The sequence below is a fragment of the Gossypium hirsutum genome, chromosome D05, assembly GCF_007990345.1.
Source record: "Gossypium hirsutum isolate 1008001.06 chromosome D05, Gossypium_hirsutum_v2.1, whole genome shotgun sequence".
Taxonomy (NCBI): domain Eukaryota; kingdom Viridiplantae; phylum Streptophyta; class Magnoliopsida; order Malvales; family Malvaceae; genus Gossypium; species Gossypium hirsutum.
In genome coordinates, this window is record NC_053441.1 from 35,783,744 (window position 1) to 35,811,091 (window position 27,348).

The window sequence follows — 27,348 nt, forward strand, 5'->3', positions numbered from 1 at the left end:
TTTTTTTCCAACCATTTCATCTCTACTCGACTACTAAAAAACTTGTTCGACATCTTGCCTAATAGTTGCTCGCAAATTGTGCTCCAATCGCCAACGACCATTACCCTCATTACGACTGACCCATCTACCAGTAAATCGAGTTGTAAAGCTACGTCCTCGAGTGCAATTGTACACTCACAACAAGGAAGATGGAATATGTGTGTCTCGGGTCTTCATCTTTCTATCAAAGCGCTGATAAGTGTGGGATCCAATTTAGTCCCCTTGAGCATACGAGACACGTGCAAGAATCTCGCCTCTTACAAGTGTTGTTCAATAACATGCGGTGCCCTTGTAGTTAAATTGTGTAAGTACGTCTCTAAAATCTGATATTTGGCTTGATTATATAAACATAAAAAATATAAAATTAATAATGTTAACAACTTAATAATGAACTTAATTAAAATTTAAAAAATTAATAATATTTTCTTACCATTTACAATTGGATACTAAAAATGTGCTTGCCAGCGAAACAAATAAGCCGAATTGCAATTATAAAAATTAATTAAAAACAAAGAAATTATGAAATATAAAATTAAAACAACAAAATTTGGAGAGAAATTAAATAAAAATTTAAGAACTAAAAAGTTAGAGAATTGAGAGAATTGAGAGAATGAAACTTGAATGCAAAAGGAAGAAAATTAGTTGTTAGAAAAAGGTTTGCTATCGGACTTTTTTATTGTTGGCTGAAAATACGTTTTGCTGGATGCCTTTTTTATTTCTCTCCTAAATCGACCTATTCTCCCGCATATTAAAAAAAATTGATATAAAATCTTAATTTTTTCCTAAAAACCCAAAAACATGTAATAATTTCTGACAAACTCATAATTTAACTCGTATTTTTGTCATTATCCTTTTATCCTCCTGTAACATGTTACCTTATATTGAGAAATTGGGCAGATTATTTAATATTTAATTTCGTGGAAATTGTAAATTAATAACTTAATTAACTATGTGAGTTGTAGTCCACTTCCACCATGTAAAACATCATTTTCTTTTTGTAAAAAAATTCTTACCATAATCATAACAATTGATTAAAAAAGGAAACATATAATTATAAATTAGTAGTTAAAGATTAATGGTTTCACTTAATTAGACGTTTGAATAATTAATTACTCTAACCCATAGTGGTAATTTTCCATTTTCCTTTGCTAATTAAGTGGATTTTTCTGTATTTAATAATTATATTAAAATTTTAAATAATGGGACAATCGAACTCAAGATTTTATTTAAGAAACATCATATTTATTGAAAAATAAAACTAATTTGGTAATTATGTGTCTTAAACCTGAAGAAAACTCATCTTTTTAACACAAAACAGTGTTAGAGGACCCCATTTATGTCTGTTGTATGTTATGTATTAACTAATTAATCACTGATTAGAATGAATCTAATTAACCACTAATTAATTACTATTACACCTTTTGGCTTAGGATTTCTTTTTCATTTTTTCTACAAATATCTAGATTTAAATAATGGAATAATAAAGGAATTGAAATTGAAATTTAAAATGATAAATGTCCGACCTAATATCATATTTAATTTATTGGATTCATGTAACAGTTGAATTCAACCGCAACCCGATGCAAAAATAATATTCAAGTTGCAGTTCTTCATTAAATATTCAGCGACAATAATTATTAGTTTTAAGAAAATAAATTAAAGAGGTAAAATTTGAAGTTTAAAAGTCTTTAAAAATGGATAAAGCTGGGATTTGTATAATTTTGTTAAATATCTGAAAAAAAGAGTAAAAAGCAAGGAAGGTAGAGAGAATCTAGAAATTCTGTTCCTCTAAATAATAATATCTGATTATAGTATAGGTGTAGTTTCTGAAAAACCCAAGGAGAGAAAAATAAATAAAAATGAAAAAAGAAAATGCGAGAGAGGAGAAGTGAAGAAAAAGCAGAGAATAAAAAGCGACCGGATGTTGACAAATTTCATGTCACTGTTCTTAGAAGGGTCGTTTGTTTGTGTGAAAGATTTCATTTCTTATCTGGGATCTCTCTCTTTCTTTCTTTCTTTCTCTCTCTAAAATCCCCTCTTCCCAAACCAAAGCAAATCAACTCTCTTTTTTTTTTTGGCCCCTTTAAACCTTTTTTTCTTCTCTCTCTCTAGAAACATAAATTAAAATTTAGAACTTCAACAATTATTCTTTGTTTATTTTTTTAAGAGAGAGAGAGAGAAGAGAGGTCCTGTAGATCGAAATTTCATGCTGTTTGTTAATTCAATCTGATGGTGATCTAAGCTCCTTTAATGGTGTCAGGAGAACATCCACTTGGTTGTTTTTTTAGCTGTATTTTTTTTGGGGGGGGGGGTAAAGATTTGTACTTTGTTTATTCTCTGGGGAAGTTTGGGAGCTATGGGTTATCTGTGATGCGAAAGTAAAAAGAGCTAAATCCATGGGAGAATCTTGAAGGAAGGGTGAGGAGAGGATGTGGGTCTGAGGTAAAATTCTGTTATTTTTTTCCCACACTCTGTTAATTTTACTTATAGATTCTTTTTAAAAAAAATGAGCTAATGATTTAGTCAATTGGATTTTCTTTTCTTTTCTTTCCTTTCATTTATTTATTTGTTCCTTTTTGCCTGAGTTTTTCCCCCTTTTTTCAAGTCTGATAAGTTCTGGGGGTGGTATAGTGGCTTTGTAATTGAGTTAATTAACCCCTTTAGCTCAACTGTAGGTTTCCTCCTCCTCCTTTTTTAGATATTTTTGTTTGCTTTTGATTTCCAGTTTATGGTTTCTGGATTGGGTTTGTTGGTAATTTTGATTTGATAGATGATTATAGCTTTTCTAATGAAATGTTTAGATGTTATTATTTGCTAATCTGTCATATAAATTTAGGTATTAGTTATGTGGGATCTAGTCTATTATTAATGTCCCATATGCTTCATAAATATAATAGGATTGTGCTTTCTTGATCATAGGGTTCCTAATTTTCTTTTTTAGCTCCTTTTTTCCCGCTGAATTCTGTCTTTGTCTGGGAATTTTCAATATGCTTATGAAGTGAGTATGGTTTTTAATTAATGATGTATGGACTTGTATTATAACTCCTAAATCTTGGTTTTTATGCGTCTACTTTTGGTGGCATTAGTTATGAATTTATGATTTGATACCTTACCATAGATGATAGGGCTAAACTTTTTAACATTTTAGCTGGAAGCCTGGAACTATGTATAGGAACTATTTTAGAGTATGGACATATTCTACCAAAGAAAGGTGTGACGATTCGATGGTTTAATGGCTATTTTTATGTATGATTTCCGTGAGCTTCTTAGTTGATGAGACTGTTGTTGTAGCATGCATCATTTAAAGTGGGGATAACATCAATGAGGGCGATTTTTCTTCAATATTGTTTGGTAAATATAGAAGTGGTTCCTTCAATTATGTTTGGTGCCTTAGCAAGTTGTTAGGTTTTGATCATTCAATCATCGTTGAAGTTTTCTTATTTTCTATATTTTTTTGTGAAACCACCATTGGCGAGGCATTCAACTGGGTTTTGTCACTTTGATGTTACAGGTGGTTTGAAGCTCCTTCTTCTTGGGTTGCTTTTTGATCGTAGGCATTCATCTCATAATTGCTTGTGATTGTTGTTATTTTTGTTTGTTTTTGGGTTCATGCGGGATAGGATCTGTGCATTAGCAGTGGAAGGGTGTCCTATTTTGTTCCAATGACTAATGTTCCAAGTTTTTAAACAAAATCCAACTCCGCTAGAGAATTTTTCTCACATCTTTTAAAAAGTTATTCATACTAAGAGAAGTAGAGAAAATTTCTCTCTTTTGATATTTACTTGTAATTAATTAAGCAAGTAATTTCCTTAGGCCAATAGTTATTAAGATTCTAGTACTCTTGATTGCTTGTTTATATCGAATTAGCTAGACTTGTTGATTTCAGGAATGGGAACAAAAGTGCAGTCTAAAAGCTATCTTCCAGGCTATTGCTCAATGAGGGATCTCAATGAGGACTCTAACAGTTGTAGCTGGCCACTTTATTATGGGGATAACACCTTGACCAATGGTCGGTATTACAGTAGTTTTTTCCCGAGGACCATACCCGATGCATATCCTGGGCGTCATAAGGATGTTTTGAAGCAAACTATGCTTGAGCATGAGGCGACATTCAAGACTCAGGTAATGGGGTCTCTACTGTCTGTTAGCCTGTGTTTAGTTGTATAAGGCTTTTACGTGTCATGTTTGATGAAGTTGACCGTTGCTTGTTTTTACTCTTCATTTTGTTTCGTAGATATTTAAATATCTGAGGTTTCTGTCTTTATCCAGGTGTCTGAGCTTCATCGCTTGTACAGGATTCAAAGGGAGTTGATGGATGAAATAAAGAAGAAACAATTACAAAAAAATCAGATTCCTATTGGGCCATCATTGTCATCAAGCCCATTAGCTTCGCAAATTACAACTGAAAATGCTCATAAATGGCATATCCCCAGCTTCCCTGAGGCAAACTCCATTTGTGCTAGACCATTGATATCTGGTGTTGAGCATAGTCATTCTCCCCTGAGTTTCATGAAGGGAAGCAGTATCCAAGCTGGTTCCTTTCTGTCACAAAATGGAGGTAACTCAAAGGATGTTGAGGTGCTAGAGTGCAGACCCACAAAAATGAGAAGGAAAATGTTTGATCTTCAACTTCCGGCGGATGAGTACATTGATCCTGAAGAAGCAGTGCAGTTCAAGGATGACTTAGAATCTGGCATGTCAAGATATCTTCCAGGTGGTAATGGGAATACCAGGCCTGAGAACGCTGAGAAGCTATTCCGTGGTGATGTTGGGAACACTGGTTGCTCAGGCGATGCTTCAAGATGTTTGAAGGGTAAAAATAGTTTGGCCGACTTGAATGAGCCTATTCAGATCGAAGAAACCAATAATTCTGCATATTCTGATTGCCATGACGCCTATCATGGAGGCCGTGGACTGTCTGTGAAACCTAAGCAAGAGCTTGGTTTGTCAAAAGAAATTTCTGTGAATTCTCATCTTCGAAGTGATAATAGTTCCACAAATAATATACATGCTGAAAGCAATGGAAATGCTAGAGGATTCTTTTCCCATGTGCTTGAAGCAGGTCCATAGATAATGTTTTGTCTATTATTTTCTTTTTGGTGCTAGACAAAAAAAAAAAAAAAAAAAGTGAGACTCGGTCTCTGTCATAATTTTGCATGTTGTTCTGATTATCTCATGTGAATATTGTCTTGCTTTGCAGGGAATGGTAAAAGCAACTTAGTAACTACTTCTCAAGGTTTTCAGCCTGAGAAGTTGCCTGCATCATCTCAGCAGGTACGCGTTCTTTTTGACAAAGCCCGTGATCCTCCAGCTTTTTCTCTGACTGATCAAAGCAAGGCAGATCTCTCTAGAGAGAGAATGCTTCACGGCTTAGAAGTTCCAGGAAGAAATTGTGAAATCTCTAATAACAGTTATCCAGATTTAATCACGACTTCCAATATACCTAGTTTGAATCCATTTGCTTCTTCCAATGCGGTAAAGCAGTGGTCTCATTCAGTTTCCTCTTGGGAAAAGCCTTCTAGTGGCCTAAGCCAGAAGTCAATGTCAGTTCAGAGTCACCCATTTTTTAATTCATCCGGTAGTAAGAGTTCCGTGATAGCACCCCAAAGCAATGGGATTTTTGGTGAGAAGTGGCAGGCGAGTTGCAATTCTAGACTTAACCGAGGTTTTGGAGGTGAATTGCCCAAACGGAATGGATTTTATCATGGATCATCATCAGGGTCCAACGAACCTGCAATTCGATTCGGTTATGATTACCCAAACTGTAGTAATGATAGTAAGGGGGTCTTTGAGCACTTCACCACTCATGGTTCAACTAAGCTCTACAATTGCTCAAGTAGCGTAGATATGAAATCTACAAGTGATGTGAATTTGAATGTGAGGCGTTTAAATAGTTCTTCTAATGAACCTGTTTTGCAACATGGTTATCAAATAGATGGAGGAAGAAAGCACGAGGACCATCTTCCAGGTCTGCCATGGCTGCGAGCCAAGCCTGCTTGTAAGAATGAGTCCCCTGTTGCAGGAATGGATTTGAACGTTGGAGAGTTGAGCTTCACTCAATCTTCTCCAGAGCAGTCAACCATTAAAAATGAGAGCGGAAATGGCTTCAACCAAATTTTGATACAGGATATGAAGTCAGTTCCATTCTCCAATAATATCGGTGCCAGCAGGAGTGAAATAAATGAATGCCTGCACAATAAAAAAATTCTAGGGATTCCCATTTTTGAGAGATGTTATATTTCTAAGAATGAGTCTTCTTTTACCTCCCCGCATGTATCTGTTTCTCAGCCAGCTGAAGGTGAAGCAGAAAATAAGGGGAGAAATAGGTTACTTGATATTAACTTACCTTGTGATGCCACGATTCCAGATGTGGGCCAAGACACTGTTGCAGAGAATTCTGTCATAGAGAAGGAAGTGAATACAAACTTTTCAAGTTTCAGACCTGAAATTGACTTGAACTCCTGTGTTGATGAGAATGATGCTTCTTTTATACCCTCTGTTCCTAGCACTAGCATGAAGATGACTGGAGGGATAGATTTGGAAGCTCTGCCGGCTCCCGAGCCTGAGGATGCCATTTATGCAGAAGAATTATCAGGAAAGGCATGTGCTCTACTTCCACAATCGGTGCAAAACAAAGATGATTGCTTGCAGTATGAAGTTATTAAGAGTGCAGCTGAGGCAATAGTTGCCATCTCATCATCAGGTCTTTACAGCCATTTGGATGATGTCAATTGCAATCTATCTGAAACTGCTGAGATAGACCCCCTTAATTGGTTCGTCGAGACAATTTCCTCTTTTGGCGAGGATCTTGAGAGCAAGGTTGAGGCTTTTTCAAGAGTTAAAGTTGGGGATCGAGATGAATCTTCATTGGAAGAGATTGATAATTTTGAATTGATGGTTTTGAAATTAGCAGAGACCAAGGAAGAGGATTATATGCCTGAACCTCTGGTTCCTGAAAACCTTAAAGTGGAAGAAACTGGGACTATTTCTTTGTTAACAACTCGAACGCGAAAGGGCCAGGGAAGGCGAGGAAGGCAGCGGAGGGACTTCCGAAGGGACATCCTTCCAGGCCTTGCTTCCCTATCAAGGCACGAGGTAACCGAAGATCTTCAGACATTTGGAGGGCTTATGAGAGCAACTGGACATTCATGGCAATCGGGATTGACAAGAAGAAACGCCACCAGAAGTGGGTGTGGCAGGGGGAGGCGATCGTTGGTAACAAACTCCTCTCCTCCGGCTTCGGTAGCTGCGACAACATGCACACCATTGATGCAGCATTTTAGTAATATGGAAGTGGGGTTGGAGGATAGAAGCCTTACAGGATGGGGGAAGACAACTAGGCGGCCTCGCAGGCAGAGATGCCCCGCAGGTAATCCTCCATCTCTTGTCTTGCATTAACCTAGTAACGGATTGAAAACAGGATTTTAATGTATTGATTGAGAAAAAAAATACTATAGAGGGAAGTAGTTCATTGTTTGCTTCATCGGCAGGTTTTATCAATTATCCATGGGGGTCTTGCCTTTGTACATTTAAAAAAAAAAAATCATGAAATTTGGGTACACTGGATTGTGTGTCTTGGGGTGGTTAGGTTACAAACAACTTGTATTATCCATAAATAATGTTGGATGAATTGTTCCCAAGATACGTGGCACCGAATTTTACTTGTCTGGTTGGTTTATTTTGGTAAATGTCTGGAAACGTAATGCTATTACAGATAGAGAAGCATAAGCTGGATGGTTGTGTCTTTTTACCACAACAAAGGTTAGGCATGTAATGTAAGGCAACCATTATTGTGATATAAAAATGTCAAATGGTTGTATTTAATGAATAATAATAACATTTGAAGCTAAGTGAGTTTGGATTAGAGCGGGTGGAGCAGGAACTGTTGGAAGTTCTGGTCCTGAAACTAGTTGAAATTTTAATGTGGTTTGAGGGGGAACACGTGAAGAAGAGGAGCGTGGAGGAAAATGTGATTCTAAGCTTTTAGTTGAGAGTTAAAATGTGATGATCGCATCCAATTATTGCCTTATGTCTATTTTTCATCCAACTTACCTTTTCCAATCTTCCTTTCTTCTCCTCCTCCTTATTAGAATGTTTCACTTCCAATTTTATAAAATTTTATTAGATTTTAATTTAATTAAAACTGAAATATTCGTTCACTAATTAAAAAGGTTAGTTATAAGCTTTTGAAAAGTCAACCGGGAAATGATTGTGATAGTGTTATTACTTGTTTCAATAGAAAATTTTATATTATAAAACATTTATGTTCAATAATGATTATATTTAGTACAATAAAACATTTCTAGTGTCTTTTAATATAAACATTTTTAATGTTAGAAATTTTTTATTTTAGTGCATTATATTTTAAAATAATAATTAATCGGTTATTTTTCTTAAATTGGGTCAATTTGAAAAAAAGGGGCTTTGAAAATTGATCTAGTAAATCTAGTTAGAAATGTTTTTTAAGAAAAATTAACGAGCAGGATTAATTAAAATAGAAAGATTAAATATTAATAATAATAAAAAAATCAAAATTGTAAATTTCATTATCTTAAGGTGAACCGGTTATTATCGTATTTCTGGATTTTCTTTCATTTAAAAAGAAATTAATTAATTTAATTAAAATTGTCCAATAGATAAGAAAAAAAAGAGAGAATTGGGATTAACTCGTAAAATACAAATAAAAAAGTTTTCATAACTTTTAATAAATATAATACGAAAAAGAAAAGTGCAGTCTTGAATTTCTAAACTTCCATCACTTCTCTTTTTGAACTTTTCAAAACGCCCTTATAATTTCCTTCATTTCTTAATCTTTTATCATTTTTACTTTTTATTTTCATAAAATAAATTCTGTTCTATGGCTTTTAAATACAAATTGGTAAAGTTTCAAAACTTTTTTCATAAATATTTTTAGACAAATTTTAAATATATATTGGTAGTCACCTAATTATTAATAAATATATTTTTTGATCATCCAACTATGAAAAGTTACAAAATTATCATTTAACTATTCGACTTATTCTGTTTTGGTAACCCAGCTATTCAATTTTTCTTTTTTGTTACCAACCGTTGAATTACTAATAAAAGGATACCTTGACAACTTCTAAATTTGGCATAATAGTAACTTCAACCCCTAATATTTATATATTACGTCAATTTACTCTTTCTTTCAAAAAATTAACCCTCAACATTTACACATTTTTACTTTTATTTGTGACATTGAGGGTTAATTTTAAAAGAACAAGAAAAGATGTAAATTATTATCTTGGATTTGTAGAAGTTTTAATTTTTGGTATATTTTTAATCAAAATTAGTTGATAGATTCGTTTTTTTTTAACTTTTTAAGTGAAGGGTCACAAAGATAAGCAAAATTGAAAAGAAAAAAAAATTAAATTACACATTTATGTTGAGGATTAAATTTTTTAAAAAAAATAAAAACTAAATAGACACAATCTATAAATGTTGAGGGTTAAAATTGTCATTATGTTAAAAGTTGCCATATCATCTTTCTATTAACCATTTAACAGTTGGTGACCCAAAAGAAAAATCAAATAGTTGAATGACTATTTTTGAGTGACAAAAGAAACTTATCAATAATTGGGTGATTACAAACGTAATTTACTCATTTTTGTATTATATAAAATTAAAATTAAATTAAAAATAAAATACAATTTGATTCAAATAACTATCTTTTTTTTAAGTTGTAAACTGAAAACCGTCCAAAGACGTTAGAATGGACGGATTTTTTCTTCTCAGCCGTACATTACATAGCAACATAATATAACTAAAGCTTAATGTCAAATTTGGAAACCGTAAATTTTTTAATATGGTATTGACGCTGTTTATCAATATAATATTTCTAATTAACGGTATTAAAATTTGACCTGTCAAAACATATGCCCCAATTAAATTATGACATCTGTTGCTTTTTTTCATCCTTTTTAATATATTTTTAACCCAAAAAAGGAATAAAACTCGTCATCTTCTCCATCTTTACACCCACAACTCACCACCATCATTAGACCTCTCCAACATCTTCCATGATTTCTTTTTCGCCCAAATCAATTGATTTTCTCAGTATTCTTCTTTCCTCAATAATACAACCTGTGAAACTTTTCCCTTTTCAGAGACAGACAGACAGACAGACATCCAAGGGACAAAAAAAGGAATGTTATCCCCTCTTGCTATATGTGTTGATGTTTTAGTTTTTTAATTAATTAAATTGCTATATGTATTAAGGATTACTGGAGATGTTCTGTTATTTTAGTGTTTCTTTTCAGAGCATGTAATGCTAGTCGACTGATTGATGATGGGTTTTCAATTTACTGATATGCTGTTAAGATGTAGAAGATGAAGTTTTTTTTTCCCCAAATTTTGGTTTATATTTTTTATTTGGGTTTATTTTTAGTTGCTGTTAAAGGGCAAAAAAGGAATGAAAATAAACAGGATATTACGGTGGAATCCGAACAAACACGCCCTTGCACCGAGAAAAAATGGAATCCAAAGACAAGAAAGTGTTTTCTAAGAGATGGAAAATTAGAAAACTCAATACATTGAAACAAATAGATACATACAATATAAATATGATCCCACACCGGACATCACCAACCATAATCCTCATTTACGAGATTTGATTCAATGATTTTCATAAGAGTGAATTAAAGTTGAAAGACATTAAAGCTCAGATCTCCCACCAAATATTCTTAATTAATACTTAAGATGATGCAAGAATATTACTTTCCCTAACATAAAAAAAAAAAGCACATCATTGTTTAATAAATCAAGAAATAGCTATTTCTACACCATAAACAATCACCAATCCCCCCCCAATCTGCCTACCAAATAGAGTTGAAACGAAACCAAACCAGGAATATCAACTGGTGATACCGTATATTTCGTGTCTACGGTCGTTGATATACATACTTCGTCCGGGGATCCACTATAAGACCCTTTCCACCATTCACTTCTAAATCGTGCCTGCAATCATCATATCGACAGAAAATTAGAATCATTTTCTACTTTTTTAAGTTGACCCTCTCACTCGCAAACATCCATTTCATATTGAATGAGATTGGTCCTGAAAACTGTTGAACTACTCAATTGCATCCATGACAAAATTATTAGGATTAAGCTACTATAACACTGCAGAAGAACGCCCCTCGGTTACGTATTAGAAAGGATGGCATGTTTCGCTTGAAATAATAAGAAGATAAAACTAGATCACTCAACTGAAACACAAAATCGGGGATGGTCAATTGCTCACGAGGAACGTATCTGAATAGCTGCAGAAGCCTGTCGACATATACCACTTTCTTCCACACCTATAGATAAATTCCAAGTACAGCAAGTTACATTAAGATTTGTAAACGGGTAAATCACTCCTCTATAAGAACAATTAAGACGTACCACATTGTCCGCAAACACTTGCAGAGCAAAAATTGTGGCTTTCAAGTGAAAGGTAGGATGAAGAATATATATTGCCTATACAACAAAAGTAAGGGGATCAAGAAACCACTATATATGAATATTCAAATTAGATGGGATAGATATTGCTGCATACATGCAGATTATGTTGGTGTTTCCGACCGAGTATTTGTTGTAATCTTCTCATCCATCCTAAGTCAGGTTGGCTGGTTGTTCCAGAAACCAGAAAACAAACATATGAAAATGCATTAAAACAAGGATATATGACGGTAATGTACCAAGGATTGTTTGTATTAATTGTAAAGGCAATTTCCAAATCTAGATTCTATTGTCCAAAGAAAAGGCATAACTGTTTTGTTTGATTTTATTGCTTCTTTAATCAGTTTAAAGAATTCAAACATTTAATTTAATTAAAGCCCAACCTGGTAATTCTTTTAAGGGAAAAAGTCTCAAAAATCAATACGTACATTTGTAAAGAAGCTGCAGAGTGCAAGTATACAATAGTATAAGGCTTCTGTATCAAGGGTTCAAATTCCTGAAATCAATAATCAAAGGATGATTTTAGCTCAAAAGCCAGCTTTCAGTAAACATATACTGTTAAGTGACCCATAGCCACAAAACTTTTCCCAAAATTAAGCAGTTTAATGATGAGTAGCTAAATAAGATGATGTCAGGAAACTTTAGGAGTCCGATTGAAGAAACTAGAAACCTAATACCTTTACAACATAGAGAACAAAGCGTTCAAGCTCAAGACACCGCAGCAGGAAATGTGCTCCAACAACAACCATAACAGGGCGACCTTCACTGTCCACCCCTCCACGGTAACTGAGATAAAACAAATAAACTAACTAAACATTATATTAAGACCGGGGGGTAATCTGAAGATGTATGGAAATTGAAGAGTTTCATTGTATAAATAAAACATGGTCCCGCATATAGTTAGTAAAGTCAACAAATAAAATGGGGAAAGTATATCGTCTACAGACTTGAACTGTTTACCATCACGAGTGTATTCACAAACATTGACTGTAAAGAACCCAAGTTACTAATGGAAATGTAAAGATTAACCCAATCCCCAAAATAGTAAAATATAATAGAGGAATGGTAACTCAATAGGCAAGATAAGAATGGAGAAACACATGATAAACTTACACAATTTTCATCTCTGCAATTTCAGAAAGATTAAGAGAATTTGCCTTGGAAATGTATCTAGAGTGAAGTGAGTATTCTTCAGCAGCAGATAATGGGGGCCCACCAAGATCACCAAATCCAAGCAACTTAGCACAATTCCAACCACCTTGTGCTTGAGAAGTTTTTTCCCACTGTTCCTGCCGTCTCTGATCTGGATCTTTGATCAAGGACATGAAAGCAGGATCCAAATATGTATCCAGGTAACTTGAATTCCTGAAAGAAAAGCAATCATCCAATAAGGTCATCCAATGAATTGAAATCCAAATAGGCCAAGACTACTTATAATAATCAACCCAGAACCACCATAATTGCAAGAGAATAATAAAAGGTGCCATGAAAACTCAGAGATAAAATTGTTACACTTTCAAGCTATAGAATTGGAGCTACTCTGATTATAATTTGAATTGATTATCACTAGGAAATGCTTGAAAGAAGTCTGAATGAAAGTGAAGATTTTATTACACTACATTAACCAATATACTTTTGGGGGAAAAAAAGCATAGGAAACCAAAAAAATACACAAGATTGTGCATTGTGATGTAGCTACACCTATATTCCAATATTTGCACATAATGATGCATTTACGAACCAATCCACGACCACGAACAGAATATAAAAATGTAGGGAAATGTAAAAGATTTTATTCATGAAATTGAGGCAACCGACCTTCGTACCAAACCTACATCACTAACAGGCAGTTCATCTGGAGCTTCAGAAGGCTTTGGGTTGGCCTTTTTGGGCAATGGCTTTATTCTGATTTTACGCTCATCAATGATAGTCTCACCATTCTCATCCCCGACATCAGCAGGAAGCTTAGATATAGCCACTTCCTCCTCATGCTTATCTCGAGGAAAGTATAGTGGAAGCAATCTACAATTTAAAAAATTAAGTGAGATGACACCTCATGCCTATAGCATTATTTTAAGCAAAAGAAGAAGTAGAATAATCAACAAATTCCTCAAGACAGGAAGGCAGTATAACAATGCATTCAAACAAAGCAAGCAATCTTTGCAAGGTCGTAGAAATGAATATTAATACTATGATACCTCTTATAGATTTCAGTATCAGATGACGTGCCAGTACAAAAAACAACAGCAGTGATTTCATCTTTCTGCTTTTCCAGTAGTCGCCGAACAGTTCCTGAAGAAAAGGACAAAGTTTGAAACCAGAAATATTCAACCTCAAAAACAGTTTTAATGGCATATTAATATGAAACACAGGCATGTAAAAACAAACAGAGAGGTTTTTTAAGAGCTTTAGCCCTTCTAGAAACTATACACTAGTAACAAAATATCAGATAACATGCACGTCAAAAAAAGAACTAAAAGAACAAAATGAAAACTTCACAGAAGTCAATGACTCTTAACATTGTATTTCTCACAGCACACTGGAAGAGTCAACTTAGGAAAATTAGAGGCTTAACTAGCATTGATCCATTGCAAATATTAAAAATATAATATCTTATAATATTATTGTCTTGTTCATTTGATGAGATAAGCAAAATTGCTTCAATTTTTATTCACCACTTTCTGTAATAAAAGTACCACATAATGAATAAAAAATTGCAAAACATATATTAGGAAATTCTGGATTTTTAGTTCACAGATCACCGAAAGAATCAGACAAATAGCTGCAATATGTGGGAAATTTTCTCACTTATAGCAACATGAGCAGCTGGTTCACGGGGATAGTTTTTAGCTTCTGTATATATGCATCCCATAGCAATACTGCATTCACACATGTCAAAGGATATTGAATATCTTACTCCATGAAACAACATACGAAATGAACAAATTGAAAAAAAATACATATATAGCATCTGCAATATACCAACCTCCGAAGACCATTTTCAATGAGAAGTTCAAGGCAAGAGCGGTAGCAGTGACTCAGAGCATTCTCGGCAGCAGTATGATACTTCACTGCATACTTGGGACCAACTGTATGGATAACTCTCCTAATGATATGAAACGTAAAACCCTCAGTTTCCAGTGAAGACAATTTTATGACTAAAAGTTAAACAGTAACAATTTTGGTACAAACTAAATCAAATACTTATATTCCAAAATGAAAAATATAACAATCAAGTTTGTATGGCTGCCCCAACGCTAGCTCAGAACCACATGCAGCAAGATCACAAAACTAACCCATAAATGATCAGATGAGATGATGACATCATGCAATAAGCTGTTACATTTTGTACAGGAAAGTGTTACATTTTGTACATAAACAAAGAATACATTATCAATCTGATTTATAAAGAACTTCATTGAAGCAGCAGACGCAAGTCTCTGATGATATTTTGTAAAACATCATATCTAGACAGCCTCTAGTTGTGCAAGAATGTGGACATACACACCTAGCAGGAAGATCATATGCATTAGTAACTTTGGCCATTCCAGTTCTGCATCCACCCTGTCCATACAAGCAACATCTAGTCATTCTTGCTTCAAGTTTATTTTGAAAATGAAGAACTTGCTTCAGAATCACAAAAGCTTTCCACAAACTGAACCAAAGTTTACGACATAACTATCAAAATGGTGCAACAGATCATTTAGTGCATCCATGCTAACAGTTCCCATAAAATTTCTTCCTGATTAACATTTTAGCATACCAGTGTTGCACATTCTTCTGCAAGACCAGGTCCAGCTGCTGCATGCAAACCTGGACTACTGTGTGCTTCTTCCAAGTTCTGCAACCCAGCATGGAAAGAACATATCAATAAATTTACCTCTTTGACTAATGACATGCTCTTGGTGAGGAGCTTAGGTGTTTAAAGGGGTCAAAACTTTAACTGAGTTCTCATATCAGAACATTAAGGATCAAACTTGCCAGTGGCACTCAAACGTAGTACAAAATGGTAGATAAACTGAAAATATACAAGTGCAAATGGTTAAATATACTCGTGTGAAGAAAAAAAAAAAACTCAGCTCGGTTCAGTTCTTAACTTTTGAACGAAGATGCAGAGCCCATGCAGATAAGTTTTGTGCATCTATGTGATAAACAATTAGGCTCCCTAAAAAAAGTAACCCTTTTTTTCTATTATTCCTTTTATGAACTCAATTCTCATATAGCAATTTGGTACAGTTCCAAGTTACTAATTGAGTTATTCTCATCATTGTGCTTCCATAATTGCTTCACTATACCACATACACTTGTAGGTGCAAAAAAAGGCAAGGTTCTCCATACCCAAGGTTAAAGCAATTCATGGGATCTTCAAAATGTCTCAAATTTTTACAGATCGGGTAGGATAGAGAAAACCTAGTGCTTACCTCATTTGTAGAATTAACAACAGCATCAACCTCAAGGTTCCACGGTTGACCCCTCCACAAGTATATCTTTGAGTTTATTTCATGATCAACGGGAAACCTCGATACCATCCCATTTCTACTACTCTCCTCTTCAGGAGACTTTAAAGGGTCGGGGAAAAATGAATTTGAAAATGAAGGATCTCCATTCTCATACTCCAAAGAAGACCTACTCTCTGCATCACTCCACCGCGGGACTTGAACCAAGGTCACAACAAAGTCCACATTGTCAGTTGGGACTCCCCCCATGGTTGTGGCTGTAGCCACTGTCCGATACATTGTAACAGCTCCCAATCAGAGTCCCTAACAGAAGGTGAGCCCAAAGTCCAGAAATTGAAACTTTAATGCCCCCAAATAGAGAATGGATTCTATGATTAAAATAAGGTAATTCAAACTATCCCCGCCCTGAAATAACAAAATTATCACAATAAATTCAATATTTTGATAAAAAACGAGAGCTTTATCACTGATCAACAACAAATCTCAAGATTTTTTAACCTATTTATATCAATCACCAGTATCCACCTTCCAAAAATTCCCCAATTATCGAATCATCCTTATGACATACCATGAAAATACAGGAATAACAAGACATCCCTAAATCCTCATCCGAAATTTGATAAATTATAATTAAAATGCAATAAAAAATAATTATTTAAGCAGTTACGTCTTGGGAAACCTGAACCTAAAGTCCAAAGTTTTCGTAAAAGAAGTAAACAATTGACCAAACGAAATTAAAATTCGAAGAAACCCAATACAACTTAGAGTTCGATTTATGTAAATAACATAACGCACCTGAATTTCAAAAGCTGAAGAATCAAAACTGATCTTTAACTTAATTAGGGGTTCTGATTTGTTTCTGAAATACAACTATTGTTGAATCGGAGCTCATTTTGGCCAGAAACGGATTTGGGTGAAAAAGGAATTTTCTTTTTTTTGGGTACAAAAAAGAATTATTCGATTGTCATTTTGTGTTGGTTTTTGTTTGACTAATGATGTTAGTGGCCCTCTAATTTTCGGCATATTCCGTTTAGGTCCCGTCCTTCCCTGTAGAACTATTTTTAGAGAAAATCAAACCAGATTCATATAAAAATAATATATCTTTGTATTACGGTTTTAGTCCCTTTACTCTTAACTTTTTATATATTTAATTTGGTCATTCAAAATAAATATTATAGTTTAATTTTATATAATTTTTCTATTTGCATAAATGAATGGCATGATTTTTGCTTAAAAGAACACCTATCCAATACAAAAATATACATGTTAGCACAGTGAATTAAAAGTGCTTTTTATTAGCCTTTTGTACTAACTAATAAAGACCAAATTTTGCCAAAATAATTAAATTTCAAATTTGTGCATAATATAGGATCAAAACTATAATTTGACGAATTGGACCAAGAAAAATAAAAAGAATTCCGGACCCAAAACACATATGGTTTACTTCTTAATGTTCAATTTTGGCTTTGCAAATAGAAATTAAATAGCCTTTTTTCTTTTAATGGTTAGTCTTGAAGGTAAACTTTATCTACAAAAAAAAATATTAAAAAGCATACAAATTTTCGATTTAAGGATGATTTCCCATCTTTCATCCTGTCATTGTTTTGTATGGATTTTGATGATTTGAAGAATGGGGATGTTTAAACCAAAAAAGGGCTATATATTGCCATTGCTATTACATTTTGTTCTTGCATGTTGGCTTTGCTTCCCATTCTTCTTTGATCTATATCCAAGCAAATTGAAATGACCATTTCATTTGATTCCAGCCTTTTCCTTCAACATTGCAATGAAGTTTTCTTTGTCTTCCGGCGACATTGCCTCCACTGAACAATCCCCTACTCCCCACTCCGCCCCGCGCATGCAGTACTTGTCTTGAATTTCTTGCTTGTTCCTGCAATTTTGCAATAATTTGCAGCAACCTTCACAATTCTATCTCAATGCCTAATCATATAATGCAAGTTCAAGAATCTAGAGCTTAATTCAGTCGGTTCATGCAATCTCCCTTTAGAGATGGTATTTTGATACATCTCAAGTTAGATTCTCAACATTGCAATCCTTCCCCTATCCCCATACTAAGGCCTCCTATACACAAAATAATGCAAGTTCAACATCACAATTATACCTCAATGCCTAATCAGATGATGCAAGTTCAAGAACCTAGAGCTTAATTCAGTCAGTTCATGCAATCACCCTTATGAGTGGTATTTTGATATGTCTCAAGTTAGATTCTCAACATTGCAATCGTTCCCCTATCCCCATACTAAGGCCTCCTTTACACGAAATATTGCAAGTTCAACAGCACAATTCTATCTCAATGCCTAACCAAATAATGTGCTTAGTTGCTTCATGCAACTATTCTTAGTATTCAGTAAATTTGGGATTTGAATCCTGAAATCTACAACCCTTCCATATCGATAATGCAAATTCAATAACTAATAAGTTACAGTTGATTCATGTAAACACCTTTAAGAGACGTATTTAGTAAATTTGATTGGAACATCTACAACCTCTTTCTATCCCCGTAGTTAAACAAACACACCCTTTTTTTATTCTTCCCTCTAGAGACAAGTAGTTCATAGTATGAGGATAAAAGGGAAAAGGGATTATAGATGCTCGGATTCAAATTTCATGTCACTTTTTAAGGCTATTGCATGAACCGGATTTGAAGTAATGCAGTTTAAGTAAGCAATTTTGATAGTGATATGGGGTAAAGAAAGTGAATTACTTTTCTTTGTTCTGCTTTGACCGCTCTAACAGCTGCTTCAGCAAGGGAGATGACTTGAATCTTGCATCAGCTTCAGCGTACTTCTTCTGGTTTTCTTCTGCATAATCAAAACCCAATATTTTTTAAGGCTAATTTTAGAATTCAAACCACAAATGTCAACGGATTATGGTGAGAACGATAAATCAAACCATTGAAGCGATTTAGGAACTCAATTTCAGGTAATTGAGGACCAGGGATTGATTCGATTCCGGGGAATCCTGATAACAATCCAGCTTTGGCTGCAAAAAAAAAAAACACAGAAGCTCAAGTAATCATTTTTTTAACTATACCTTGGATTTCAATAATTTCTGTAGTTAATTTCTTATGGAAGTCGAAACAAATTGATGAACATACCATATCCAACCCAAGAAAGAATTTTATAAACAAAATCCTAAAATGAAAAAAAAAGGAAAAAGGAAAAAGGAAAAGAAGAAGCAACTCAAGTTACCCAAGTGGTGAAATAAACAGTCAATGCAATGAACTCAAATTGAAGACATGGAAGTCTAACATTAAATCATTGTATAGTGGTACCTGGAATTGGAGACAGAAGAATAGTAACTGAAGCAGCCAAAGGTACAAAAGACTTGTGTAACACACTGCAATTCAACGGTAAATAACAAGGTGAAGAAGAAGAAGAAGAAGTTTTCAAGATTTTAGTGGAGGTAATAGAGATTCTTTCATCAAAATAAATGGGGAGAGAGGAAGCTGTTGAGCAAATCATTGTTGGGTTGTTGGCTTTTCTTCGAGATGAACAAGCTTAATAAGTAAAGATAAGAGGGTTAAAAAAGAATCCCCCATGAGCGGTTGATATTAGTTTCAAGTCTACAAATGAAAATTGACTTTATGTTTAGGTTAGGATTGGATTAAGATGTAGGTCATCAGCTCGATTTAGTATGTTAACCCAACGATTTTATAACCGGACCGGTGATCGAACCGGCCTGACCACCGGCCCAACCGGTTTACATGTTAAAAAAATACTGAAAATATATAAAAAGGGGTTTGGCATGGAGGAAACGGTTCATTTCAGACTTTTCAGTAAAAAAAAAAAGATATTTAAAATAATATAATGCTGTTACCCACTTCTTTCTTTTTATATTAAAATAATATTTCTTTTTATTGGTTGAATATACTACCCGGCCCGACTACCAATCCGAAATATGGGAGGGTTTGGGTAAAAATATAGACCCGAAATATGAGTTTGGGCAAAAAATGAAGCCCGTTTAGAAAACAGGCCGGGATTCGGGTAGCGCTTTTTTGGCCCTGGCTTGGCCCGGCCCGGCCCGAATTTAATAAAAATATATTTTTTATTTTTTAATTTTAAAATATTTTTAAAATATTTTTTTTTATTTTTTTAAAATAAATTTTTGGTGTTTATTAAAAAATAGGCCGGGTCGGGCTGGGCTCGAGGAATTTTTTCCCGAGCCCAAGCCTAGAACGCGGGCCGAAATTTTTTTGAGCTTAAAACCCGACCCGGCCCATGACCTCTAGTTGAATATAAAGCTGTGGGTTTTTATTAAAATAATACTAAAAATGATTAATTACGTAAATAATATAAAATATAAATTAATTTTAAAAATGGATTATTTTTTATAATGTTTTCGAGTTACCTAAAATTTCTCTCATATTTTATCAATAAGTCAATTAAAGTTAATATATATATATTAAGTTATGTTGTCAACATGTCCAAGCGATACTAAAAAAATACTCTTAAATACAAACTAGGTATCAGGCCTAGAGGTGATTATGGGTCGGTTCGGGTCAGATCCAGACAAAATTTTAGGCTTGTTTTCTAGGCCCGAGCCTAAGCCCGGCTCAGCCCGAAATATGAGCCTAAAAATTTACCTAAGTCCGTAAAAGAAAATTGCTAAGCCCGAGCCCGGCCCATATTAAATTTTACAACACCAAAATAGCATATTTTAAAAAGAAAATAGCATATTAAATTTTAAAAAATATATTTGATTAAAAATAAAAAATATATATTTAATATATAATTCGGGCCGGGGTCAGGTTGGGCCAGGGCCAAAAATGTTTTACCCTAGGCCCGACCCATTTTCTAAACGGGCCTAATTTATTTTTGCCTAAACCCATATTTCGGACCTATATTTTTACCCGAACCCTCCCATTTTTAGGCGGACCATCGGGCCGGGCTGGGTAGCCCAACCCATGATCACCTCTAATCAGGCCGCACCAGTTTGAATTAAGAAAAAGTTGACATTGAGGGTGTGGCCTCTCTGCTTCCTTCAGATTTGCTACCTCTCTTGGTTTGTGCCTCTGCTTGCTCGTTGCTGTTGTTTGCTAGCTGTTGCTTCGGCTTCCTTCATGCCATTGTCCTCTTCAGTTTCTCACCTCCCTCAGGTTGTTGGCACTAGTCACAAACTCCGTAAAATGAGCATGCAAGTGCAACATGCCAACTAAACTTGGTCATGAATCGGGCTACCTACCTAGGCTCGAAGGTCCACCTGAAAAATGAGAGGGTTTAGAAAAAAATATAGGCTCGAACAATGGGCTTGGACAAAAAGTAAGGCACATTTTCTAAATGAGTTGGGCCTCAAGCAAGTTTTTTTGGCCTGACTTGACTCGAATTTGACTAAATCTTTTTCTGTTGCGTTGTTATGTTATTGTTTTGCAATCATTTTGCTATTATATTTATACTATTTTGTTGTTATTGTTTGTATATTATATCACTCTTGTTTTATTGTTAATTTTACTATTATTTTAGAGGCATTTACTTGAGAAATTGTAACTATGTTGATGTTATTCAAGTATAAAAATATTGTTTAATATATTTTTACTTTGCCGGGAAACATTTGTTTTAATATTTTTAGTGTATTTAATGTATTATACTTTTTAAATCTATTTTATATAAAAAAATAATCTAAAATGAAGTAATACGGATAGGCCAAACTCCAATTTAGGCCAAACTCCAATATGGTATTTTTTATCTGAGCTAAAATTGAACAAAATTTTAGACCCATTTTTTAGTTCGGACCGAACCCTAGCCTAAAAGATAAACTTAAAATTTTGCATCAACCCGACCCAAAGCATGACAAAATTTATTTATTTTTTTATATTTTTTAGTTTGAAGTTTCTCTATTGAAAGGGAACTTTACTTCCTCTTTAATTAATGCACTGTTTTTTTATCGAGGGAACAGTATTTGCTATTGTGTTTGACCGTGTTATATTTTCATAACTGAGACAACATTTTCATTTTTAGGGAAAAAAAAATCCAAATAACTTACTAGGCAATTCATTTAAAATGAATCGGATTGACCGGTCCGATTTTGAAAACATAGTGTTAGCCCTTGGCTCTTAATATTTAGATGCAAGTCCATTGACTATCTACCAAAAAGTTCAGTTCAATGCCCAACCAATAAAAACGCAACCTATAGGCAGATCGAAGGGGAAACTGAAACAAAATAATTACTCAAATACTACTAAAGTGCAACTCCAAAATATTCCTCACAAGATGAACTGAATAAAGTGGTATTTTCCCTCCCCCCTAAGTTTCAGATTTTTCCAGAAAACACACGGTTTTAGTCAGCAGCACAACACACTCTATCAACGTGCCCATGGTCAAATTCATCCTTCAAGCATAGCCTTGGCAGCATCGATCAGTATCGATCTAAAATCTTTAGAAGCTAGGCCAAGAACAGTATATCCTTCTTTGTCTTCTATGTCCACATCCGCTCCATGTCTTATTAAGAGGAGGGCTACCTGACACCAAAGGAAACAATTCTGACTAAGAATACCCCAAGTCCGCAAAATTTCATAAGATGTTCAGGTTTCCCCTATCTTAATTTGTGAGTAATGTAAATCACCATAGTAGCATAGAACTGATTTTGGTTATCTCAAATGTAAAAGCGATGATAAATAGATGACGTTCACCAGCATGAGCCTTAAACCTCGGTTTCTCAAAGCTCAAAGAGAGTACCTCCTTATTTTGGCAAATAACTGCACTCATCAGAGGAGTTTCTCCAGCTCTATCGGTAGCATCAACTTCTGCCCCTTCCTCAATCAAGAGTTCACATAATGCCGACTTCCCAGTGCTAGCTGCCCTATGCAATGGGGTGCATCCTACCTGCATTTAGTCATACTATCAACTGATGAAATGGAAATTAAAAAGAAAGATACAGCCCCTATATAAGAAAAAATGATTTATGTGTGAAGTTACAAGCCTTGTCCTTTGAATTAATCTTTGCACCATGAGAGATCAGAAGTTCAGCAATCTTCAACCATCCCTTGCTAGCAGCATAATGAAGGGCGATGCGGCCACCATCATTTTTTACATTAACATTTGCTCCTTCGCAAAAAGTAAATAAGAAAATAACAATACGTAACATCAGCTGAGTGCAAAATTCGCACACTCGAGATAACAATCAGAGAAAGAACCCTGCTTATGCTCAATTAAGACCCTTAATAAAGAAACTTACAGGATAAAAAACATTTTCCATAAACCAGCAGGAAGATTCTCAACCAATATGTACATGCACAAATGAATTCCATAGATTTGCAGCTTATGGATACTCTGAACATGCTGATACATTAATCTTCTAATGTTCCGATTTTCTAGTACCCTATTAGGACATGATCTTGCAGAATGGAAAGCTTAAACTAAAAAGAACAGAATCGAAGATCTAGTATGATTTATGAGAGCTACAAAAGGTTTACAAAGTATTTGATCTGGTAGCAGTTATATGCTAAATTAACACCCTTTAATGCCTAATTTACAGCATAACTTTTCCATAAACTTAGCTTGAATATTCTTAATCCAATTCAAGTACGTACACATACATATATTCACAACTCAACTCAAAACAACTGAGTTTCTACATTAGGATTAATTTGGAAAATCAGAATTATACAAATTTCTCACCTTTACTCAACAGGATTTCCATAATTTCCAAATTACCAATGCTGGCGGCTGAGTGAATGGGAGCCCAACCTTCTTCATCGATACCATTCACAACTGATTCATCAGCGGCGGCAGAGAGTAGTTTGACCACCTAATGCAAATTGATTTTTTCACATTAACAAATCAACCCAATAGAGATAGGGCAACTCAGGAAATGGAAAGAAGTATGGGGTTACCTCGGGGTGGGCGGAGGAGACGGCGACGTGGAGAAGAGATCGGGCGTCTTCATTCCGGAGTTTAAGAGACTTGGTAAGTTGGTCTTCGGAGAGGGGTTTGAATATGGAAGAATCGCCCTTCTCCGCAGCTTTGAAGAGGTCTTTCTCTTTAATTTCAACTGATTTAGTTGGAGGATTAATTTCCATGTTTGAGGCGAAAATTACAGATAAAAGAAGAAGTACGGGAAAGAAGAAGGTTCAAGAACAAGAAGAATAGAAGGGCAGAACTAACAAAGATGCGTTTTCCTCTATTAGTTTTTTGGCTTACTCCGAAGAAGACCTACTCTCTGCATCCAAGGTCACAACAAAGTCCACATTGTCAGTCGGGACTCCCCCCATGGTTGTGGCTGTAGCCACTTTCCGATAAACTGTAACAGCTCCCAATCAGAGTCCCTAACGGAAGGTTTGCCCGAAGTCCAGAAACTCAAACTTTAACACCCCCAAAAAGAGAACGGATTCAAACTATCCCCGCCCCGAAATAACAAAATTATCACAAAAAATTCAATATTTTGATAAAAGAACAAGAGCTTTATCAATGATAAACAACAAATTTCAAGACTTTTTAACCTATTTATTTCAATCACCAGCATCCACCTTCCAAAAATTCCCCAATTATCGAATCATCCTCATGACATACCATGAAAATACAGGAATAACAAGACATCCCTAATTCCTCATCCGAAATTTGATAAGCTTTAATTAAAATGCAATAAAAAGCAATTATTTAAGCGGTTACGTCTTGGGAAACCTAAACCTAAAGCCCAAAGTTTTCGTAAAAGAAGTAAACAACTGACCAAACGAAATTAAAATTCGACGAAACCCAATACAATTTAGAGTTCGATTAATGTAAATAATATATAACGTACCTGAATTTCAAAAGCTGAAGAATCAAAAGTGATCTTTAATTTAACTAGGGGTTCGGATTTGCTTATGAAATAAAACTATTATTGAAAAACGGAGCTCATTTTGGCATAAATGGGTTGGGGTGAAAATGAAACTACTTTTTGGTAAAAAAAAATTAAAGAATATTAGGGTTTTAGGCCATTTTTCTTAAAATTTAAGAAAATAAACTTTGTAGAGAAAATAGGAAAATGCCTCCAACAACCACTTCAATTGAAAACGCTTCCTAGTCGATGTGTTTTCGTCCCAGCTAAGCGTGTCTCCCATTATGCTTTTTTTAAAATCGTGACCCTAATAACCCTAAATCCTAACATTAACCTTACATTCGGGTATTTCGGGATAAAATTTCACAAGGGAATCCAGGAATAAAATTGACACATCCCATTCAATCTTTCTGCGGCAGATAATAATGTTATCTTTAAAAACTTTTTAGAAAAACACTTATTATTAAAAGTGTTTTTTTTACTTGTCATGTTCAATCTTTTTCAACATTTTGAAATTATATTTCATATTCGATGGTAGAATTTCTTATAAATTGAACACATTTTGTGTAGAGGTTTCCATATTTCGAGCATATCAATTTCATAAGGAGGTTTGCATATAGAAGCCATTATTGACGCTAAAAATTTGAAGTTTAAAAATCGACCCAACAAAGTAAATTAGTTCAAGTGTCATTGTTTTAATTTGGATAATGAGTACTTATTTTTTTATATAATCTTTTCGTTTTAAACATATGAAACAAGTTATTCGGACAAAAATGAGTAGACGAATTAAAGCCGTTATTTATTACGACGGTCAAATTTGTGATACCGATATTGGGGTTGTTTTTGTATCGACCAAATCTGTAGAGTTGGCTATCAACCAAAGCATAAAATTGAACAAGCTTCAGTCAATAATTAGAAGGAAAGTGTCGACTTAAAGTTGGAGGAGAATTACGAGCTTGAAATATAGATATTTAATGTCACTGAACCTTGTTAGATATGATATATTTGAGGTCAAAGGCGACATGGATGTCGAGGCGATGCTTGATAGGCATTGCTCTAGTGAAAATGCTATACTAGATTTATATGTTCACTTTGTTGATGTCGAGGAAAATGGTCCGAGTTCGACAACAGTTCTAGTAAATTAAGAACAAGAAGCAAAAAGTCCAACCATACGGTTGTGCAATGTTTTCACAATGTTGTTATAAAGCTTCTATCAAGAAATGCCAGAATCATCAATGGGAAGACATTCTTCGGTTTCAGCCCTTAATACCAAATTTGGCGTACAATTGAGGTTAGTTGGTAATGTCACACCCCAAATTGTTAAGTTATGTTGGAATGGTAATTTTGAGGATTAATTTGAAAAGATTGCACATGGAGTATGCTTTAATGAAATAAGTAGAAATGACAGACTAGTTGTGGAAACGTTTTAATTCAACATTGGTTCTGTTACATTTAAACTAGAGAGTTACTTGGTGTGAGACATGATAATTATAGATTTGCACACTTGGCTGTTGAAATTGAGATCGATCAAAGAAGTGCGTGAGTGGTATATAAGGGAGAGATGTTATTCTCCGGTGTAATTTTCTTATTTTTCTATTCTTTCGTCATCTTCTTCACTAGTTTGGATTGAAAGAGAGAAAGGTGAAAGGAGCAGTATTCTTCATCTTCTTCATAGTTTGTGCATAAGTAGCTGATGATTTCTCAAGCTAGTAAGCTTCCTAACCTTTCTATGTTCATGGATTTAAGAGAAGGAAAGAAAGTAAGGATTTTTGTTATCCATCGGTTCTGTTTTATTTTGGTTTAAATTTTTGGATAACCTTTTAAATGGCCTCTGTATGCAAACAAGTTATTGTTCTTGTGATGATAAGTTATCTTCATTGAAATTTCTGAAATGGTCATTATGTTTTGTAAGTTGGAGGCTCGGGTAGCAAAGAAAGCAACTAAGAAGAGGGTTTTGGCATCAACTTCCAGATGAATTCTAGAACTCAAGCTTTAAATGGATGTTTACATTTTGGTGTTGTTTGTTGGGTTTGTAATTTTTGTCCTAAAGTGATAAATGCTCTAGCTGAATGATGGGTAAATGACGAGTTACTCCATAATTGAATATTAATGTATCGTGATGCCTATTGTGTTGATATGAAAGTGCATGAAATGTTTGGCATAATGTGTTTCGTGCATGGACAGTGGTATTGGTTGTCTGCATGTGTATGAATTATGCGGAGTTGTGGAGGGTTGTCGAAGTGTGATTGAGATGGAAGGCGGAGAAGGGAAAACAATATGTGATTTGCCTTTGGTATGACATGTAAATTCAAACCGTGAATGGTGAATGCCCCAGCCTTGCGGGGGAACACTTAGGTGTTAAAATTAACAAGGAGGATTTGCGGAGGTTTGGGCGGACTAAATCGAAAATGAATGTATATATATGATATGTGGCTTTGTGGAGGTTCGGGCAGATTGTGTGGAGAAGGGTGCGCACCAGTATATGAGAACCCCATTATAAGCTGAATATGAGAGCCCTTTATGGGACGTTTGATGAATGTAGGTCCATGGCCATGGCAAGATCCAAGGAGGTCTGTGAAGCAGTTCGTGTATATGAATCTGCTTGACTTGCCTA

The 27,348-nt window shown here is 34.6% G+C and overlaps 4 protein-coding genes across 14 annotated transcripts; 1 reads left to right on the forward strand and 3 right to left on the reverse strand.

Annotated features, from left to right (window-relative positions):
- Nucleotides 1-1,796: 1,796 nt before the first annotated feature.
- Nucleotides 1,797-7,679, forward strand: LOC107903931 (uncharacterized). Of its 5 annotated transcripts, XM_016830153.2 has the most exons (5): nucleotides 1,797-2,481; nucleotides 3,551-3,589; nucleotides 3,926-4,161; nucleotides 4,309-5,101; nucleotides 5,240-7,679. In XM_016830153.2, the coding sequence occupies exons 3-5, from the start codon at nucleotides 3,928-3,930 to the stop codon at nucleotides 7,435-7,437; spliced, it is 3,225 nt and encodes a 1,074-aa protein (XP_016685642.1). In that variant the 5' UTR covers nucleotides 1,797-2,481; nucleotides 3,551-3,589; nucleotides 3,926-3,927; the 3' UTR covers nucleotides 7,438-7,679. The 5 variants fall into 5 exon arrangements, with proteins under 5 accessions (XP_016685642.1, XP_016685638.1, XP_016685639.1 ...); XM_016830149.2 differs by having other exon boundaries at nucleotides 3,551-4,161; XM_016830150.2 differs by lacking the exon at nucleotides 3,551-3,589 and having other exon boundaries at nucleotides 3,911-4,161.
- Nucleotides 7,680-10,575: 2,896 nt separating this feature from the next.
- Nucleotides 10,576-16,929, reverse strand: LOC107903928 (protein GDAP2 homolog). Of its 4 annotated transcripts, none has more exons than XM_041092914.1 (15): nucleotides 16,755-16,929; nucleotides 15,924-16,364; nucleotides 15,266-15,343; nucleotides 15,011-15,066; nucleotides 14,489-14,608; nucleotides 14,311-14,381; nucleotides 13,701-13,794; nucleotides 13,321-13,524; nucleotides 12,616-12,867; nucleotides 12,180-12,288; nucleotides 11,931-11,998; nucleotides 11,600-11,669; nucleotides 11,446-11,520; nucleotides 11,269-11,360; nucleotides 10,576-11,016 (listed from the first exon to the last, which is right to left on the reverse strand). In XM_041092914.1, exons 2-15 carry the CDS (start codon nucleotides 16,236-16,238, stop codon nucleotides 10,941-10,943), a joined length of 1,680 nt encoding a protein of 559 aa, XP_040948848.1. In that variant the 5' UTR covers nucleotides 16,239-16,364; nucleotides 16,755-16,929; the 3' UTR covers nucleotides 10,576-10,940. The 4 variants fall into 4 exon arrangements, with proteins under 4 accessions (XP_040948848.1, XP_040948845.1, XP_040948846.1 ...); XM_041092911.1 differs by having other exon boundaries at nucleotides 11,268-11,360; nucleotides 15,924-16,262; nucleotides 16,755-16,916; XM_041092912.1 differs by having other exon boundaries at nucleotides 11,268-11,360; nucleotides 15,924-16,298; nucleotides 16,755-16,916.
- Nucleotides 16,930-17,432: 503 nt separating this feature from the next.
- On the reverse strand, nucleotides 17,433-19,608 carry LOC107903930 (uncharacterized). Of its 2 annotated transcripts, none has more exons than XM_041092917.1 (4): nucleotides 19,255-19,608; nucleotides 18,873-18,962; nucleotides 18,685-18,781; nucleotides 17,433-17,878 (listed from the first exon to the last, which is right to left on the reverse strand). In XM_041092917.1, exons 1-4 carry the CDS (start codon nucleotides 19,442-19,444, stop codon nucleotides 17,683-17,685), a joined length of 573 nt encoding a protein of 190 aa, XP_040948851.1. In that variant the 5' UTR covers nucleotides 19,445-19,608; the 3' UTR covers nucleotides 17,433-17,682. The 2 variants fall into 2 exon arrangements, with proteins under 2 accessions (XP_040948851.1, XP_016685636.1); XM_016830147.2 differs by having other exon boundaries at nucleotides 17,433-17,850; nucleotides 19,255-19,561.
- Nucleotides 19,609-21,948: 2,340 nt separating this feature from the next.
- LOC107903929 (26S proteasome non-ATPase regulatory subunit 10) lies at nucleotides 21,949-24,993 on the reverse strand. 3 transcript variants are annotated; one of them, XM_016830144.2, is made up of 6 exons: nucleotides 24,717-24,993; nucleotides 23,812-24,137; nucleotides 23,597-23,726; nucleotides 22,899-23,023; nucleotides 22,655-22,801; nucleotides 21,949-22,437 (listed from the first exon to the last, which is right to left on the reverse strand). In XM_016830144.2, exons 2-6 carry the CDS (start codon nucleotides 23,995-23,997, stop codon nucleotides 22,303-22,305), a joined length of 723 nt encoding a protein of 240 aa, XP_016685633.1. In that variant the 5' UTR covers nucleotides 23,998-24,137; nucleotides 24,717-24,993; the 3' UTR covers nucleotides 21,949-22,302. The 3 variants fall into 3 exon arrangements, with proteins under 3 accessions (XP_016685633.1, XP_040948849.1, XP_040948850.1); XM_041092915.1 differs by having other exon boundaries at nucleotides 23,812-24,218; nucleotides 24,717-24,862; XM_041092916.1 differs by having other exon boundaries at nucleotides 23,812-24,312; nucleotides 24,717-24,852.
- Nucleotides 24,994-27,348: the final 2,355 nt, after the last annotated feature.